The sequence below is a fragment of the Alosa sapidissima genome, chromosome 2, assembly GCF_018492685.1.
Source record: "Alosa sapidissima isolate fAloSap1 chromosome 2, fAloSap1.pri, whole genome shotgun sequence".
Taxonomy (NCBI): domain Eukaryota; kingdom Metazoa; phylum Chordata; class Actinopteri; order Clupeiformes; family Clupeidae; genus Alosa; species Alosa sapidissima.
The window spans coordinates 13,319,534-13,339,848 of record NC_055958.1 but is presented as its reverse complement, the minus strand read 5'-3'; the positions used below and the strand labels follow the sequence as shown (position 1 = coordinate 13,339,848).

Sequence of the window (20,315 nt, the reverse complement as noted above, 5' to 3'; positions counted from 1 at the left end):
AAAGTGTTGAAATCCTGTAGGGGGTGTGGCCAAGCTCCAATGATGTCATCCAGAAACCGAAAGTAAAAAGTGGGTTGAAGGGGGCACTTGGCTAGGGCGGCCTGCTCCCACTCACTCATGTAGATGTTGGCATAGGAAGGTGCAAAGCGTTGACCCATGGCAGTCCCGTGTACTTGTAAGTAAAGTTTATTGTCAAAGTTAAAATCATTGTGAGTGAGACAGATTTCTAAAAGTTGCAGGAGGATGGTGTCCGGTCTGTGGGGGTCTGGGTATTTTTGAAAGGTGTTTTGAACTGCTTGTAATCCGGCGGGGGTGTTGATATTGGTGTAAAGGCTATCTACATCTAAAGTGAAGAGGTGAGTGTGGTGTGGGACTGCCATGGGTCGAAGCCTAGTGAGGAAGTGGTATGTATCCTTGAGGTAGGAGGGGTGTCTGTTGGAAAGGGGGTTAAGATAGGAGTCAATATAGATGGAAATGTTGTATGTGGTGCTGTTGCAGTCTGACACAATGGGACGACCAGGAGGAACCTGAGAGGGAACTGTCCAAGTGTGTGGGGGTTTGTGAATTTTGGGGAGGAGATAGAATTGTCGTGGTCGGGGGTGGTCCGGTCCTTGTAAAAATATACTTTGTTTATGGTTAATGAAGTGTTGTTGATAAAGTGAGGTGACTAACCGGCGGATTGCAAATAGTGTGAGGCTGACAATGTGCTTAGCTGTTCAAATATTGGCTCATGGTTTGCTCCTTGAGTGTAAGGTTTCGCTAGCTGTGGGATACTTTTGATTTTAGCACTTAAACAATTGTAAAAAACTGTGAAGACCTGTTGATCATGTTGATCATTCAACAAGATCTCTCTCTCTCTCTCTCTCTCTCTCTCTCTCTCTCTCTCTCTCTCTCTCTCTCTCTCTCTCTCTCTCTCTCTCTCTCTCTCTCTCATATATATATATATATATATATATATATATATATATATATATATATATATATATATATATATATATATATATATATATATATATATATATATATATATATATACTGTATATATAGAGACTGGAGATTAATGAATATAGTAAAAATGCATGCACGCTCAAACACTCACACACCCACACCCGTACACATTCATTCATTCAAGCTCGTACACATACGTTCACACACAAGCACACTCACACATGCATACACACACGCAATTAGATTAATTTGAATCCTTGTTCTGTGTCTGTGTTTGTATGTGTGTGTGTGTGTGTGTTGTCTTATAACTCAGGATATTGAAGAGATGTATTATTTTATTTTGGAATTTTGATTTGTGGATCATAAAACTTTAGTCAAAATTATAATCAGGTTGATTAAATAAATCTGAGAGGTGAGATTCTTATCATAATTAATAAAACCTGAAAGTACATTTTCTCAACACAATGATAATTCAGGGTAAATAAGATCAGCTATGTCTTGTAATTTAGTATAAGGGGGAATCATCACAACATGATTTTCTCTGTTTCCCTCCCTCTAACAAAACTGGCCAATCAGAATCCTCTTCGGCTACATTCCCTCCTTCTGACTCAACCTTGTTAAACAAGGAAGTGGGGAACTGAGGCAGATGGACTGGCAGACTGTTTTTCAGTGAACATTGAACAGGTAAACGTGTACTGGATACTTTTATATTCAATTAACAAACCAAATACATGTCTCAAATGCATGCTGATGAAGAGGGCAGCCTTGTGGATATAGAAGGCTGCAAATGACAGGATCGTCAAGCTGATTTTGAAAGTGAAAACAAATTGTGTTAATCAAAACAGACAGTACATATGGCATCTAAATCTTTGGAAGAGGACTTCACCTGTCCTGTGTGCTATGACGTCTTCAAGGACCCTGTTGTCCTCTCATGCAGTCATAGTATCTGTAAAGTCTGTCTGCAGCAGTTTTGGGAAACCAAAGGGTCCAGAGACTGTCCCGTCTGCAGGAGGTCATCAAAGGATAATCCTATCCTAAACCTCCACTTAAGGAACCTGTGTGAGTCTTTCTTACAGGAGGGAAGTCAGAGAGCTTCAGCTTCAGGATGGTCTGAGGTGCTCTGCAGTCTGCACAGTGAGAAACTCAAGCTCTTCTGTCTGGAGGATAACCAGCCTGTGTGTGTGGTGTGTAGAGACTCCAAAAAACACACTGGCCACAAATTTCACCCTGTTGATGAAGCAGCCCTTGACCGTAAGGTAAGATGTTTTCTTTTAATTATGGTGATGAGATTAAACAGCATCACCTTATTCATTGGAGAAGAATAAATGACACTGTAGCTGGACTGTATGCTGCAGTCTGCAGTGAACTCTGTTATTAATTCCAGGAGGAGCTCAAGATCAAATTGCAGCCCTTACAGGAGAAACTGAAGACCTTTGAGGAGGCTAAAGACAGCTGTGATAAAACAGCAAAACACATCAAGGTGAGTCCATATAGAGAGGGTGCAGGGGGGGGGGGGGGGCATTCTATTATATGTCCGAGCACATGTTTCCATGTTTCCTTATAAACAATATAAACAATAATGTCTTATAATACTGTTTTTCTAATTTTCGTGTGCCATTTTATCTTATGCCATAATCATACAAACATAAATCTGTACATTGGTGTAGAAAATAAGTCCAGATCTTGTGGTCAAAGTAGTGAATATTCAAAAACTTAGTTGTGCAACATCTGCGTGTGCTTTCTGGGTATGCTTTAAGCATATGATTTTCCAGTTTGTAACAAGTGATTATTTGGCACAACAATGAGTGATCGTCTATACTGTAGCCTAACAGTGTAGGCTACCTAAATTCGACACGCTAAATAACCTGTAATTAATTATGACCATATTCATCCTGTGCTGTGCATATTCTGTGTGGCATCATGGTCACCCTGTGCATGGGCGTCATGTTCACCCTGTGCATATTCTGTGTGGCTTCTCCTCTCTCACTGCTGCTTTGGACCGATAAATACTTTTTAAAATAAATCATCATTTTAAAATAAATATGAATTGGTTTTATCTAGACACAAGCTCTAAACACAGAGATATGGGTCAAGGAGGAGTTTGAGAAGCTTCACCAGTTTCTACGAGACGAGGAGACGGCCAGGATAGCTGCACTGAGGGAGGAAGAGGAGCAGAAGAGTCAGATGATGAAGAGGAAGATTGAGAAGATGAGCAGAGAGATTTCATCTCTTTCAGACACAATCAGAGCCATAGAAAAGCAGATGAAAGCTGATGCTGTCACATTCCTGCAGGTAAGAACCATCCACTGTCAAGAAGTGAGTTGATCTAAACATCTAATACTGGTTTACAGTAATGGATTTGTGGTTATATTTGTTGATATGACCAACTCACACCACCAATGACATGTCGTTCTAGTTTAGTGTAGAGAAAACATAGCCATTATTTTACACATCATTTTATAAACAACATACGGTATTATTATGACCTTCCCACTTGTTTCTGGCCTGTTTGCCTTGTTGCCTTGATACTGTATACAACCCCAAAACAGAAAAAGTTTAATATACAAGTCTTGTAAACCAATATTTATCAGCAAAAAAGACATAGACAATATATCAAATGTTGAAAATGAAAATTTGGACTATTTCATGAAAAATATATGTTAATTTTGAATTTGATGCCAGCAACATGTTCCAAAAAAAGTTGGGACGGAAGCATGTTTACCACTGTGCTGCTTCAACTCTTCAATTAACAAAATTCTGTAAAGGTTTAAGAACTGAGGAGACCTTTTGCTACAGTTTTGAGAGTGAAATGTTGTCCCATACTCCCCGATATAGGATTTCATTTGCTCAACAGTATGAGATATTCTAAGTCATGTTTTCCATTCCATTCCATTATGCACCTAATTTGACAAATCTGGACTGCAGACAGGCCATTTTAGCACCTGGACTCATCATCTATGGAGAAATACTATTTAAATGTGTGCAGAATTCATTTGGGCATTGTTTTCCTGAAATATTCAAGGTCTTCCCTGGAAAATACTTTGCCTGGATGACAGTATATGTTGCTCAAAACCTGTATACATCATTCAGAATTGATTGTGCTTTGCCAAATGTGCAAGATGCCCATGCTGTAGGCACTAATGCTCCTCCACACCATTATAGATTGGGTTTTGAACTGAGCACTAAAACAAGTTGGATAGGTTGGATACTTAGCCCAGATGAGTCCATGATTTCCAAAAAGAATGGCAAATTTTGATTGGTCTAACAACAGGACCTTTTTCCATGTTACTTCAGTCCATTTTTAACAAGCTTAGGCCCAGATAAGATGGTGGTATTTTCTGTATCATCTCTCAATACAATGTTGGCTGTTTTGACTGTTTTTGGCTGTAGTTTTTGAATTGAGTATCAAACTGTGCACATAACCAATGGTTATCAGAAGTTTTCCCAAGCCCCGAAAATGACAGGTCTGGAAACAGTTCTGGTGTTGATACAGTGCCATCTGAGGTCCAAAAGACCACGGCCATCCAATTTGTTTTTCAGCTCTTTCCCTTGTTTGCAAAGATTTATCTGGATTCTCTGAATGTTCTAATGATATTACAGTCCTGTACTGTAGATGATGAACTCCCCAAATACTTCACAATTGCACCTTAAGAAACATTAAAATTACATTGTTTCATCATTTGTGCACACAGGTTTACACAGAGTGATGAATACCCCTACATCCCTGTTTTGTAATAGTTTGCAACTGGTTTATAATAAGAAAATGATTTCATTATAAGTGGTTGTTTTTTATTACTTATTAAGTATAAATCATGTACTTACAAACATATTTTTTGGATAGGCTTATTTACTATGAACAAACCATTTATAATTGTGTGAACAAATGCTTTACTGATGATAAATTATGTATGAACAAGAAATTACTAATGATGAACAAACCATTAACTAATAAGTAACACAGGCTTAATAAATGATGACTTGTGTGTAGTTATTATAAAGTGTTATCGAGAACACTAACCAAATATAGTTTCAGTGAGCACCGATTAGCCATTGAAACCGGGAGACACAAAAAACATGGCTCCCAAGTAATGAACGCCTATGCCAGCAGTGCAGAGACCGTGTTGTCGAGACAGAGCTACACTTTCTGACCGAGTGCAAGTCATTTCAGTCAGTTTGTGATCTCTACTTTCCAAAACTTGATGAGAAACACCCTGAATTTAGTTCTTTAACAAACCTAAATATACGACCGTACTTGCTAGGAGAGAAAAAGGATAGCTGTCTCATAGCTGCACACTACTATTCTTGAATTTCCCCTGGGGATCAATAAATGATCTATCTATCTATCTATCTATCTATCTATCTATCTACGTTTTCCCCTGCCACCAGCTGAGGGACAGTAAGTGACACACACACACACACACACACACACACACACACACACACACACACACACACAGACACGCACACACACACACAGACACGCACACGTACACACACACACACACACACACACACACACACACGTGCAAACGCGCTGATGAACTCAAATACAACCACATGCAGGCAGTCACCATACTGCTCTCAATGAACTCTTAATAATACATTCAATGAACCGATGTAAAACTACAGTAAGTACTATTGTTCACAAATCTCAGTGAAGTAGTATGTTTATACAAATGTATATATCAGTTTAAAGTATGTGTATATGTTTTGTCTCTGTGATTGTTGTAATGTCTTACCTTTAATATGTACCAATTGCTTTGGCAATACAAGTTTTCATTTGTCATGCCAATAAAGCAACTTTTGAATTTGAGAGAGAGAGAGAGAGAGAGAGAGAGGGTGGTCCGAGGATTTTGGGGTCAAAGAAAAATGTCAAAGAAAAAATGTAAAATGTAAAGCTTAATACTTTTCACACTTTATTTTTTTTCCAGAACTACAGGAGCACAGTGGAAAGGTGAGTGATCTGCCTCCTGTCTCTCTCTCTGAACCCAAACCCACAGCAGCACTGACTCCTGAATGTTATTTCAGGGCCCAGTGCACACTGCAGGATCCAGAGAGGGTTTCAGGGGCTCTGATCAATGTGGCAAAGCACCTGGGCAACCTGAAGTTCAGAGTCTGGGAGAAGATGCAGGAGATTGTTCAGTACAGTGAGTGAAACACTACTCTATGTGTGTGTGTGTGTGTGTGCACTCTAAGAAGTGATGTGTTAAAATGACACATTGCTGTGTGTGCTCAGGGACAACACATTTTTGTGTCAATTTCAACACAGCAATTGTGTGGCTTGGTGAAAGGTTAAAGACACATTTTAGCTATTTCTGCTACAATTTTAACTTTTTAACCCACCCAGACAGCTACACAATTTGGCTATCTCCACATAATTGCGGTGTTGAAATTGACACAAAATGTGTTGTCACTGAGCACACACAGCAATGTCTGTCTGTCTAGGTTGTAGTCAGATAGCTCGATATATAGCTGTGTAAAGTGGCCATGCTAAAGACCATGCTAATATTGCTGAACTAAAATTGTAAAGCCATTTGATTGTCTTCCTTACAAGGGGGACTTTCATTTCATTTTATTTATTTATAAGGACAGCACACATTTACATTTCTGTAAAATGAGTCAGTATTAGCCAGCCAGCTAGTTTTCAACTGTAGTCCTTTGGCAAGATGTTATGAGAACTATAAGGAGGAATAAAATAGCAAAATAAAACTTGCAAAATTGATTTATCTGGAATAAAATGTGCAACATTTATTTAGTTCAATAGTTACATGTACAGTAGGCTACCAAATCACCTATTTCAACCCCCCCAAAGTAAACTGGCTGATAGTGTTGTGATTAAAATTTCAATTTCAATGTATTGTGCTTATAGAGCGCCAAAACATTACACATGTATCATGGCACTTTACAGAATGTAGGCAATCAGAGAAAAAAGGAAAGAAAGGAAGAAAAGAAAAGAACGAGAGAGGCCCATGGGTAACAGGGGCGAGGAAAAACTCCCTAGAATTGGAGATACATATAGGAAGAAACCTCGAGCAGATCCACGCCTCAAGGGCCTGACCCATCTGCCTAGGGTCAATACAGGACAGTAAGGTCTGTATACATGACAAATGCATATGATAGTCAGGTGTAAAGAAAAAGGCATGGTGTTAAAAGCACTTGAGCTGAAAGTTACAAGAGGTGGGGTGATTATGTATCCGGTTTGATAATTCATTAATCCTGATTTAGTGACAGAAAGTTCAAATAGCCCAGCGTTGGATTTGTCCAGGGGAAGGGAGTTGTCAAGGGGTATGTGGTGCGTTGGCAGACGGGCCAGGAATCCGGGCAGAGTTGTCATAGGCAGGTGATGGGTCGCTAGGCTGTACGGGCCAGGAATCCAGATAGGGGGACAGTAATAGGGCAGTCGAGGATGGGACTTCAGGTGAGATGGGTGAGAGGAGGGCCAACACACGGATGGTTAATGACTGGTGATGATATACCTCACAAGTGAGGTACAGTAAGGGGAAAGAAAGAGAGATGTAGAGTGGGTTAGTATTACTGAAAATCAAAATGGTTAATGTCAATATGTAATCAGTGGTACTATATATTGTTACAGTATACCATAGTGAGAATAGGCAAGAGAGGGAGAGTTGAGAGAGACAGAAGGGGAGAGAGGATTTGTTGTTGTTGAGAGAGGATTTGAGGGGTTGTACGGCGTGACACATGAAAAGTCCATGACAGCACTATGCTATAGCAGCATAACTAAGGCATGGTGAGGGGTAGTCGACACCAGCGCAGGTATGGTCAGTGATCACCATCGCACGCGCGACTGGGGTGCCAGTCACACTCCAAGAATCCCTGAGGTGGGTAAAGTTCCACACCGCACCATACCTAACTATGGGAGGCAGTAAAGAGGTATGTTTTAAGTCTAGACTTAAAAATAGGGAGGGTGTCTGCTAGTCGAATTGAGGAAGGGAGATTATTCCAGAGGAGGGGTGCGCGATAGCTGAAAGCTCTGCCTCCTACTGTAGTTTTTGAGATTCTTGGAATTACAAGAAGGCCAGTGATCGTAGCGGTCTGGGTGGGTTATATGGGACTAGGAGATCTTTAATATATTCTGGTGCCTGGCCATTAATGGCTTTGTATGTTAGAAGTAATATTTTGAAGTCAATGCGACTTTTAACAGGCAGCCAGTGTAGAGATGCCAGGATAGGGGAAATATGTTCATATTTTTTAGTTCTAGTGAGTGTGCGAGCAGCTGCATTTTGTATCTGTAAGCTCTTTAGACAGGTGTTCAGCCAGCGTATTGAGCATTGCAATAATCAATCCTTGAGGTGACAAAAGCATGGATTAATTTCTCAGCGTCTGGTAAGGATAAAGACTTCCTTATCTTTGAAATGTTCCTTAAATGATAAAATGAAATTTTGGTAATCTGTTTTATGTGATTACTTAGTGATAGGTAACTGTTGCAGGCTGATTCAATACTGTGGTGAGCTCTGAAACCAGACTGATATAATTATTGGATTTTATTCATATGCAAGAAACCAATTTGTTTCGACACTATTTTTTCTAGTATTTTTGACAAAAAAGGGAGATTAGATATAGGCCTATAGTTGGCCAGGTTGTTAGGGTCAAGGGTAGGCTTTTTGAGGGATGGCTTAATAACAGGTAACTTAAACGACTGTGGTACATGGCCTGATAGCAGTGAGTTATTTATAATCTGGAGCAAAGCATTATCCAAGAAAGGGAGAGCAGTCTTCAGGAGATGGGTAGGAATAGGATCTAGTAAACTAGTTGTAGATTTTGATGAAGAGATTGTGGAAGTGAGGTCTAATATGTCGATAGGTGTAAATGAATTCAACATTGTTCGTCTCATCTGTGATTCAATTATATTTTCGCTACCGTTCAGCAATGGAGGATGAATATTTGGTGACTGATTGGTTATTAATCTTACCTCTAATTGTTTCAATTTTGTCATTGAAAAAGTTCATGAAGTCATTACTGTTTAGGCATATAGGGATAGATTTGGTTACTTCGGTGTGGCTCTTCGTCAAGCGGGAGATTGTGGTAAAGAGAAATTTTGTATTGTTTTTGTTTTCTTCGATCAGCGAGGAATAGTAGGTTGACTTAACTTCGTTGAGTGCTTTTTTGTAGGTGATAAGGCATCTTTCCATGCTTGGCGAAAAACTTCCAATTTAGTGGTACGCCATTTTTGTTCAAGTTTACACGCTGTTTGTTTGAGTGTTTTTGTCTTTGTGGTATACCATGGAGCACGCCTTACTTGTTTTCTTATTCTCTTTTTGAGTGGTGCTACTGAATCAAGGGTTGAGCGTAATGAGTTCATCACATTATCAGTTAACAAGTCGACCTCGGCTGGATTAAGGAAAGGGCCTTCTGATAGGCCTACCACATGAGTCCGGGATGGGGCAAGCGCAAGCGAAATTTTTTCTAGAAAGTCTGCATTAGTTTTTTCAGATAAGCTGCGGCTGTAGTATTCAGCTAAATTAGGTACTGCATGTTGCATGTAATGTCATTGTAAAAGTAATTAGATGGTGGTCAGTTAAGGTCGGGTGTTGTGGCAAGATTGTTAACTGCTCTATGCTTATGCCGTATGACAAGACTAGATCAATAGTATGGTTATCTCGGTGCGGTGTAGCCAAGCCAACTGCAATGTCTCAAACCTCCATAATAATGTTGTTTGGTCTAAACTGGGTTGTGGGGTAACTGTAGCTCTCAAATAATATTATACCCTAAAGATAATAATAACAATTGAATAATTATATTACAGCTTCCCCTTCAAAGAGTAATATCCACCACTGACACAATTGTTATACATGTTATACATACATATACATAGATTATGTTTACAAGTTAGCCTACCCTAGTTAAATGTACTAGTAGTGTAACTATTTAAATTACTTTTCCAAATTTCTAATGAATGTTTTCAAATCTTAACCATTTTCAAATGTTAAAATGTCATGTCAACCTTAAAACAGTACTCAACACTGACTAACTCAGTCACATGAATTAAGAGCATAATTTAAAACTAGACTGCATTTCCGGCGGGAATTGCGAAAGTGTGCTTGCCCTGGTCCGGTCAGCAACGTGAGCAGACAGTGGCATACGCTATGCTGAACCTAACAGTGCCTTTCAGTGTTGGGGAAAGTTCTGCGTCTGAAAAGTTTTTTGACCAATTTTCAAAACCGCACCCGCCCGCCATCCGCTGGTTAAATAATGTATATGGGTGATGCGGCGCTGCTGACGTGAGGCTAGAAAGCTCTTGCCTTTTCTAGAAAGACTGATCCAATGCAGCAAATATATTAAAAGGCTAAAGTCCTACATTGGCTATGTTGTAACCTATCCCCAGAATATCAGCAGCAAACTCAGTCTCTGTCTCGCAAAACAGTCTCCAAATAAAACGCACATCGGCCTGTTGCCTATTCTGCCAGCTTGTGCCGATATATCGTCCAAAATGCTTGATTGCTTTGCATTCTCCACATTTTTAGCTACATTTTCATGTACCACATCAGCATTTTTGTTCAGTGAATCTTTTGTAAATTTTGACTCATTATATCTGTAACTCTATAAAACACTTACTTTCATAAAGGACGCACACCATCCAGCACATACACATGGAAACCGATATTTTAGGTACTTGGCCAACTTAAAACGTGTCTCTCTGAAGCTCTGCTCTAGAATCTTTGCTCTGAAGGCTGTTCCCAGTGTTGCTACATCAAATAAACGAAATGAGATTCTTCCAGGTATTAAGTGTACGTGTGATTATGAATGGATGTGTGTGGTTTGCAATTAGAATAAACAAGAAATAACATTTCCAATAATTTCCCATGATAAATTACATAATATTTGCACCTTCCTTACTTGTGAAGCTCACACTAATTCCACCGTATTGAAATCAGAGAATGTCTAATAAGGGGAGAACCGCCACTCTCGGGAAACTTCCGGTTTCTGAACTGGTTGCAGTTCCTGTTCTGGTTCCACATGAGGGCGCTCACGAATAAGTGCAGAATGAATGGAGGTCTATGGAGCTGTACCCCTCAAATCCACTTTTCTCGGGATATAATTTTTTGCCCAGAAATTTGAATGTTGCATGCAAAAGAGGGGGCAGAGAAAATACACACCGCTGAGTATTATATTTTTTGAGTCACTTATTTGTTCTAAAAAGCCTTTCAAATGCGTCAATGACGTCATTGATTAGCAGAAAGCTAGTGTGTTGTGGGCAACAACGACCCAACCTGTAAGAAATCAAAAGGACGTAAGTACTCGTTCATTCAACTTTTGACCTATAATCCATATTGATCTTGCAGAAACCACAATCCAATCTTCGATTTTTCAACGACAACCAGGTGAAAGAGACACATTTAGCCGTCTAGCTCCATAGGCCCCCATTGTTTTTGCACTTATTCGTGATCGCCCCTAGCGCAACTGCAGCAGATTGCAGGTACAATGGAGTTAATAGGGAGTGATCCGGCTCTCCGTAAACGGGCTCTGGTGAAATGTAATACAACGTTGCCACCTAGCATTCAGATGTATTTAACATTAACGTGACATTTCCTGCTTATTCTTTCGTCAACTCCATTTGTGCATACTTGGAAGACTTGTTTGAGATCGACTGAGTCTGACTTGGTCTGGCTTTCTACGTAAACGTGATCTTAAGAGGCTAGCCGGGAGGAGCTACAACAGAGGGCAGCTCATCCCGGCCAGACAGGCTACAGTCTGCCTGACGTGACCCGCGGGAGATATCGCTGAATTTTGTTTGCAATAAATACAGCAGAACTTTCATTCTTACTCATTAAAATGAGCATGATGACTGACGAAATAAATTCTTATGATGTAGTTTAAATAAACCACTGTTTTCATACAGTTAACAGGCCTGCATTGTAGCACATAAATTCAATATCAAGTGTTTCCCCTATATGTGTGTCTATCTATTTAGCCAACAGCAGAAAATAACAGAATATCCAAACGTTTTCAGTAGGCTAGCCTATCATTGTTGCAGAAATCACGTATAAGGTAAGGTATCCCTTCGATTTCTGTTTATTTTCGCATATTCCAACATAAGGAAGCAGCATGACACTCCCGTCAAAATCGTCATGAGGAGATTCCTCCCAAATGGCCCCATCACGTCTTTGAACTGACGTCATGAGGGCGTGTTTCAGCTCGTGCAGCTCGTGGAAGGCAACTGCAAGATCTGTCTGCAGGCTAAGACTCCCGCGATATTTTAAGGTCATGTGACATGGTGTCACGGTGGTAAGTCCCTCCCCAGCTGACAGAAGTGTTCAACCCAGCATGCATCACATCAAGTCAGATCTGCACAGATCTGCCTCAAGTCGAACACGCCTATTGTGATAGTACAACTGCAAAGGTGAAAGGTGATAGTTACTAAATACCTGTGGGTGGTTTGCCAAATGCTGGAAACTTTTGGAATGTTTTAGCTTATGCACCCTCACATTAGAGTCCCGAGTTCATATACAAAATTGATATGGTATCGATATGTGACAGTGTTCCTGAGATATGGACAACTTCCTGTTTCGGAGCTTCGCCGCCAATTTCGTTTGGCTGTGACGGGCAAATAGCCTGGCGGGCCATCCTATATCATTGAAATGTATAGTCTGGAATCTAACCATTTACCTCGCTTAATCCAAGGGGCGGGCAGAGAATTGTCTTTCAAACTGCCTAGGCATGCAATAGGCCAGCGCTACGACCATATCCGTATCCGGTCGGCAAAACGGCAAATACATCCTTCTTCGAAAGGAATTACTTAAGTGCATTGTGTTGCTCAACTTTCAAAGAAAAGCACAATTAAAGAGAAAAGCTTAATTAAAGAGACACCACAAAGGAGACTATGAGATCATTCTGAGGTCACTATATACTCTAGATTTAAAATCATAAAAAAATACTGCTAAGAGTCTGTTTTTAAAATCATAGCACAAATCTTTCCGTAGACTGCTTTTAAATCAAACTTTGGCATTTAACATATGGGTGGCGCTGCAAATTCAAACAGGAAAACCAATCAAAAGCATGAGAATAGCATTAAACTTTACTAAATTACTGTGGCTGCAAAGGAAAGCATTCATGAAAACATGCAAAACAACAAATATAACATTCAGCATATAGCCTATAGCTTTTTTACAGAAAATATTCAGATGTAACCCCATTGCAATCATGAACATTTTCATAACTGTAATTCAACTGCACGTTATTTTTCATATTTTCCACCCAGACCATATGTGTTTGTTCTCTCTGCAGCTCCTGTCACTCTGGACCCCAACACTGCACATCTACGTCTCATCCTGTCTGAGGATCTAAGCAGCATGACATTTGGTGATGAGTGGCAGCAACTTCCTGATAACACAGAGAGATTTGATTGGGTTGCCAGTGTCCTGGGCTCTGAGGGCTTTAACTCAGGGACTCACAGCTGGGATGTGGAGGTTGGGGAGAACACACGGTGGTATTTGGGTGTGATGACAGGGTCGGCCCAGAGGAAGGGAGACTCAACCTCTATGAGTGGACGCTGGATTGTGTATTATAATGATAGTAAATATGCAGCCCATTCTCCATCACAGCCCACCACTCTCCTCCCAGTAAAGCAGAAACTCCAGAGGATCAGAGTGCAGCTGGACTGGGACAAAGGAGAGCTGTCATTCTCTGACCCTGATAATAACACACACATACATACTCATACACACACTTTCACTGAGAGAGTGTTTCCATACTTTAATGCTGATAGTGTGTCTGCTCTGAAGATCCTACCAGTGAAGGTCTCAGTGAGAGTAGAGCAGCCCAGTTAGAGCTTGTCGTGTCTCTGTGTGGACCAGAACTGATCAGCATGAGGAGATGAATCAGTTAGACTCTGAGTACTGAGAGAAAACACCAACATAAGACAAACTGACTTTTTTTTAAGGTTTTTTAAGGTTTTCATCCAATCGTTCTTTTCTCTGTTGTATGGATGTCCCTTTTTAAAGGTATACTATGCAGTTTCATGTTTTTTGCCGACTCTAGAACTCCCCCTATAGAGTCATGATATATTTATATTTTTCTTTGACGTTGTAAATGATAGTTCTCATAGCTTGTTCCCCCTGTACACAATGAAACTGCTTTTGTTGTGAGGCAAAGGATCTCCAAAGAGCTATATCTAATGACAAGGTAATGTTTCAAGCTCTATGGCTATGTTAGGTGAACGATTCCCCTATTACAAGTTAGTTTACCATCAAATTGGCTTCGTAGATGTTTACCTTTAAAATATTTTAAAAGGGCTAAAAGTTTAGTAACATGTAAGTCAATGAGTAGCTTAAATTTCCATGGAAATAGTATGGAACAGTATCATCATTTAACTCACATCACATTAAACACAGGTGCTAGAGCATGAGGAACGTGTTCCTATAAGGAGACAAACACAGGTGCTAGAGCATGAGGAACGTGTTCCTAAGGAGACAAACACAGGTGCTAGAGCATGAGGAACGTGTTCCTAAGGAGACAAACACAGGTGCAAGAGCATGAGGAACGTGTTCCTAAGGAGACAAACACAGGTGCTAGAGCAGGGGTGGGCAAACTTTTTGCCTCAGGGCCACATTGGGTTTTGAAAATGGGCACAACCCCCCCAAAAAAAAAAAAAAAAAAAAAAATATATATATTTTTTTTTTCATAGCCTAGCATTTAAATGATTACAATGACAAAATATCACGTTTAGTTCTCAATCTTCTGCCAGTTTAGCTATGGCTAGTGCTGTGCCTACAGCTAGTGCTGTGCCTATGGCTAGTGCTGTGCCTCCACAGTTTATAAATGGTCAGTAGTGGAAACTACTATTGCTTTCATAATTTACTTTTTAAAGTTTCTTATAAGAAGGAGATATAAATTATCAACAATGACAAGCCAGCTAGAACCTGCCGCTCTCTCTCCCTCTCATGAGCGCTCAGACGCATTCCCAATAAAATGGAGTAGCATAACGTTCAAGTTAGATCTGCTGCAATGTAACATGATGTTTTGACACTGACATTGTAAACGTTCTCTAAAAAGAGTGAAAAGCAGTTTGCAGCAAAGCTAACCAACGTCGTCACAGGAAAAAGGGGGACAGCCGTGGCCTACTGGTTAGGGCTTCAGCCGGAGGGTTGCTGGTTCGAACCCCGACCAGTAGGAACGGCTGAAGTGCCCTTGTAGTCTGGTAGGAGGGGGTCACCTGCACCCGAAAGGTATATTTTTTTAACCTAGTTTTTTGTAATCCTTAAGGTGTCTAGAAAAGGAATTTTGATGTTCCCCACGCAAATTATTGACCCATATGTGTTTTTTTGTATCATCTTTTGTGTCCATGCTTGATTTCCGGCTGTAAAAAATGAAAACTTTAAATCTACATAGAATCTGAACAATACATCCTACAGACACAATCCACCCCAATTTCTCTTTGTCTTTCCATGGGGAATTGATAGATATGAGGATTGTCATGATTATTTGAGTTTTAATACCACCATACATCATCTAAACACCAAAAAAATGTAACAAAATCGGTGACATTGGATCACTGGAACTCCTCCCCTATGGACCCTATTGATATATGTTTTCTAACTTTTGTATTTTTACAGTCTTTAAGATGTCTAATAAGCAAATGTTGATGATCCCTACTTGAAATATTGTCACATGTTGGTCCAAATGAACATCTCCGATAGTAAGGAGTTACTATTCAAACCGTTATATTGGTATTATATTTATTGAAACTAAACAGAAAACCACTCATATAGTCAAATATGTGTGTATATAGGGTATAACAAATCCCCATTATAATAAACTGAAATAGAAAAGAGTGATTCTAATTAAAGGTCAAAAGGTCAAGGGCAATGATGTCTATACATAATACGACAGGTCTTCATAATCAGTCTCTTGCTCCTTGTCTTCTTCACCATACACACAGAACTACAGGACTACTGTTGGACTACTTTTGCACCTTCACCATGACACTCACTCTCTTGAGCACCTCACCATGCACACAGAACTACAGGCCCTGTCACTACAAGCGTCTCATGCTTGATCACCCTCAAGCACACTGGATTTTTTACATTTCATTTATATAGTATATTTAGTATTTCGTTTTGTTAGTTTTTCTTATCTCCTACTGTCTCTATTGTACAGTGGAGTTTGGTTATATGTTTATACTTATATTTACCATTTCTGCTGTAAGTGCATGTTGTGTGTGATGTCTGTATGCTACTGAGACCCCCTGAATTTCCCCTTGGGGATCAATAAAGTATCTATCTATCTCATCTCCATCCATCTCCTCGACTGTTTCCTCCAGAAAGTCAGTGAGTGAAGTGGGGAGGATAGGTCCACAAGATCACACTGGTTCCAGGGTACCCTCTTCAGTCTTTTCCCAGCCTTGACCAGGATCAGGGGGCTTGGGACACCAGAATGTTGGTGTGGCTGCTCTCTTGTAGATGGCCAGACGGTGGTTGACACGGTTGATGTGTGGGACCAGGTTGTCTCTGCAGTGCGGGAGCTGGGGACAGATCCACCTTGGATCTGGTGGTAAGCATCTCATCCTCTCCAATCATTTTTTTCAGCATGATGCTGCGCACGTTGTTCACAGATTTCACAGGCCTGGCCATACATTACACAATCTAAATGCCTCGATGTCTTCCACCACATCTGGCTCCACAGACCACTGATCACCAAGTTTTCTGAGGACATAAATAATTATAGTATTGTAATAAATCTGCTGGGTAGGAAAAGGTCCCCCTCTAGCGACCCCCTTTGTCCCTTCCCCCAGGTAGACAACTCAGAGAATGTGTAGACCCCACACCACCACGGACGGTACAAAAGTAGCTTTATTTATTTCCACAAGCACAGCCAGGCAGCTCCGGACATTATAATTAATCAACTGACATGATTTGGGGGATCCTCACTCCCAATCCGTGCAAAACAGCAATCCAATAAAACACAGCAATTCATAAACACCACAAAGAGGAAAACATCTCCATTCGGGTATCACAGCACACCTTTCCAGTGTTCTCAATAAAAGGTTGCCCGCAACCCTGTCACTAATAAATTATGTTGCACAAAAGCTACCCGACTTTCAATTATAAAAACAGACACAGATACATATTAGTCAAATGAGAGTTATTAAAAGGGAGACTTCCCTGCTCCCTGAGACCCTCCCCTGGGGGCCTGATGGCAAGGGACAGCGAATCGAACTTTCAGGTGGCCAGCGAGGTTCCAGTATGTAAATTCCCGTGTGTAAGTTCCAGTATGTAGTTCCAGTGTGAAAGTTCTAGTCTGTAATTCCAGTATGAAAGTTCTGAGGAGTTCGTGCAGGGGCTCACGAGTCCAGTAGTCCAACTCGCCCGCCAGTCGCGGCGTTGGTCTAGGTTTTAACAAAGGCCTATACTAAGGTTTCCTCCCCCCCTACAGCTATCTTCACTGGCGGCGATTCTACTGACCGCGACCAGCACAATTCGTACCCGGTTTTGACCAACGCTCCCCCAGCGTTTCGCCTGGACGCTCCAGATCAACCTCGGACTCTCTCTCCCGCACGTTGCTCCTCTGCATGCTCATATTGTCTCCTACCCAGGTGAGTCCAATTAGGGCAATTAGGCATCAAACGCTCCCTCATTATCTCCAGGCATTGCCCCCTCAGTTCACCACAGTATTACAAAATCACAATGTATCAATACCTATGTTCAGCATTAATTGTCATTACATGCTACAGAATATCTGACTAAAAATATTCACTTGAAGGCTGCATGGTACTTTGGATTACTCTGTAGCTTTTTCCGAGGCCCAACCTTCCCTTTCCCTCTTAAGGCACTTGTAACGTCTTCCCCTGTGAAGACGTACAGGCCGAGTATTGTTGTGCAGTAGTCTGCCCCCTAACATTCTGCCAGTTCGCTGATATTTAGGATCCGGCTGTGCTTTCTGGTCCCAATGTCGACGTAGATGGTCAGCGGGACGGATTAGGCGTGGTGTAGGAGGATGAAGAAAATGTCTGTGTCTGGAGTCCTCACCACAGCCACCTTGTGCCCCAGTTGAGCGGCATACAGCAGGTGCAGAACAAGCTGGGTGTCAATCTGTTCCTGGGTTGACTCCACCTGAGGTATCTCACATGTGGTCACCTGAAACAAGTTATTGAGTAAGGTGTGATAGTATATAGTAACACAACATTTGACCAGTTTCTCATGTATAACTGGGCTTGGCTAAATATTTCCCAAAAGTTTCTAATAAAGAAGAATAGTGAGAAAGACTGTTAAAATACTCACATTGCCACCCGATGACTCCAACTGATATGATTTTCCCTTCAACGACTACCACTGCTGTTCCACATTTTTCCAGCCATGATGCAGATGCTTTGCTGACCTACACCTCAAGTAGCAGTTTACAGAATTGTGTCTTGTTGCAAGGAAGAGTTTGAAGTCACTCAGCTTCCTTGTTGCAGGAACACCTACTGTATGATGTACTGTTGGGACACGCCACAATGCAATCTCTCCATCTTCCATCAAGTAGTGAAGCATTGCAGCCTTGTTGGTCTTATGAAGAACCCATCAGCTGTGACTAGGCTGGGAGGAACTGGCTGCAATGCTTCACTACTTGATGGAAGATGCTCCTGAAGATATTTATGAAGTAAGATATTGGATATTACAGATTATTCTGAACCACAGGTGGGTCATTATGTTTGAACAATTCATGCTAGATGCTTGACATTTTCAGGGAATATTGCATGACTGTAGATGTTTTCGAATTCAACGTTATTAGGCCCAGAGATGATTATTCACGATTATGGCTTGCTATGGTGTTAAAATAGCAACTTTTGATGACTATATCCTAAAGCCGAACCACATCAGATCTTTTACATTTTTATATATAAATCGCATATTAGTGCATTATTAACAGGTAGAAATATGTCCGGAAGAAATCAAAATGTATGATTTATGACACATTAAAAATGCTAAAAAATAATTTCACATTTATGTTTTAAGTGTATATTTCCCATGTATGACAATGTCTACCTTACAAACAATCATATGATAAATAATGTGTTTCATTTAGCACATGCAGAAAATGTTGAGTTGGTAGCTTTACTAAAACTATATTATATGGGTGATTGTCTTTTTCCAAGGTTGCTGTGGACATTTGTTTACTTATACCATGTGATGTTTTGTTTATATAGCCATGTGTTTCAGTTAACAGTGTCTCTGTCCCCACCCCTCACCTGTTTCTGTTCATTAGCCTTGTCACCTCACCCGTTTCTTGTTATGTTCATTAAGAGACACTTTCTGACATGTGACCCATTTTCTCCATCCAGATTTAGATATAAGGCCAGACAGGGCACACCATAATGTGTTTACTTGTTCAACACATGTGAGAATATTAGTTAGTGTCAAGAGCAATTTTATATTTTAGTACACATGTTGAAGCCTCAGAAAAAGTTATTAAGATATGATATCAACATATCAAAGTAGGTGCTTTGAGGGCAGCTGTGGCCCACTGGTTAACGCTTCGGACTTGTTACCAGAGGGTTGCCGGTTCGAACCCCGACCAGTAGGCATGGCTGAAGTGCCCTTGAGCCAGGCACCTAACCCATCACTGCTCCCCAAGTGCCGCTGTTGTTGCAGGCAGCTCACTGCGCCGGGATTAGTGTGTGCTTCACCTCACTGTGTGTTCACTGTGTGCTGAGTGTTTCACTAAATCACGGATTGGGATAAATGCAGAGACCAAATTTCCCTCACAGGATCAAAAGAGTTTATATACTTAAAATACTTATATATAAACATGGAGTGCAACACAGGCACCAGTTTAACTTTCAGGGGAAAAAAATAGTGTCAAATTGTGTGGAAACTTCACTGACATCATACACCAACACAGAAAAGATATTATTCAACTTTATCGCCATTGTGCAGAGTACAGACAACAGTAGACTATTTTCTTTTTAACATCTAGTTGTGGTTGTTTCAAGTTGGACAGCTTTCATACTTAGTGGCTTGTCATTTTGAAATTCTTTTATAAATGTGGATTTGCTATACACATATACATTGCCATATATATACTACTTGAACTCAAAGTGCATTGAAACATAATTTAGCTTCACATGCTAGTCTTGTCCATCATGGTGACCCAATGCCTTAGTCATGATGTCAACATTGGGGGTGACCAAATCTGTGGTGGGGTCTGGGTGACCCCCAAACAGATTTTCAATACATTTCCTGCCATGCATTTCCTGGATTACGAGCCCCTAGGCATAGATGCAAAAAGCCCCTCCCCCAGTTAAGATGGGGGGTCCGGGGGTATGCTCACCGGAAGATTTTTCAAAAAATGAACCTTTAAAGGATGACTTCTGGTGAGTTTTGTGGAAAGAGAAGAGAAGGGTTGAGAAGAAGCAACTTCACGCAGAAGCT

The 20,315-nt window shown here is 40.6% G+C and overlaps 1 protein-coding gene and 1 long non-coding RNA gene across 2 annotated transcripts; one reads left to right on the top strand and one right to left on the bottom strand.

The window, feature by feature from the left end:
* The first annotated feature begins 1,512 nt into the window (after positions 1-1,512).
* Positions 1,513-14,079, top strand: LOC121695293 (E3 ubiquitin-protein ligase TRIM35-like). Its single transcript, XM_042076005.1, has 6 exons — positions 1,513-2,204; positions 2,333-2,428; positions 3,010-3,240; positions 5,880-5,902; positions 5,977-6,095; positions 13,192-14,079. Exons 1-6 carry the CDS (start codon positions 1,803-1,805, stop codon positions 13,731-13,733), a joined length of 1,413 nt encoding a protein of 470 aa, XP_041931939.1. The 5' UTR covers positions 1,513-1,802; the 3' UTR covers positions 13,734-14,079.
* A 2,055-nt stretch (positions 14,080-16,134) lies between these two features.
* LOC121695787 lies at positions 16,135-18,917 on the bottom strand. Its single transcript, XR_006026164.1, has 3 exons — positions 18,183-18,917; positions 17,801-18,038; positions 16,135-16,607 (listed from the first exon to the last, which is right to left on the bottom strand). It is a non-coding gene; the product is annotated as an uncharacterized LOC121695787 (long non-coding RNA).
* Between the last annotated feature and the right edge of the window lie 1,398 nt (positions 18,918-20,315).

Excerpts from the sequence above, each read along its gene's own strand:
- LOC121695293 (XM_042076005.1), top strand. The coding sequence starts at position 1,803 with ATGGCATCTAAATCTTTGGAAGAGGACTTCACCTGTCCTGTGTGCTAT. Across the intron at positions 2,205-2,332 it reads AAGCAGCCCTTGACCGTAAG|GAGGAGCTCAAGATCAAATT; the intron begins GTAAGATGTTTT and ends TATTAATTCCAG. Across the intron at positions 5,903-5,976 it reads TACAGGAGCACAGTGGAAAG|GGCCCAGTGCACACTGCAGG; the intron begins GTGAGTGATCTG and ends ATGTTATTTCAG.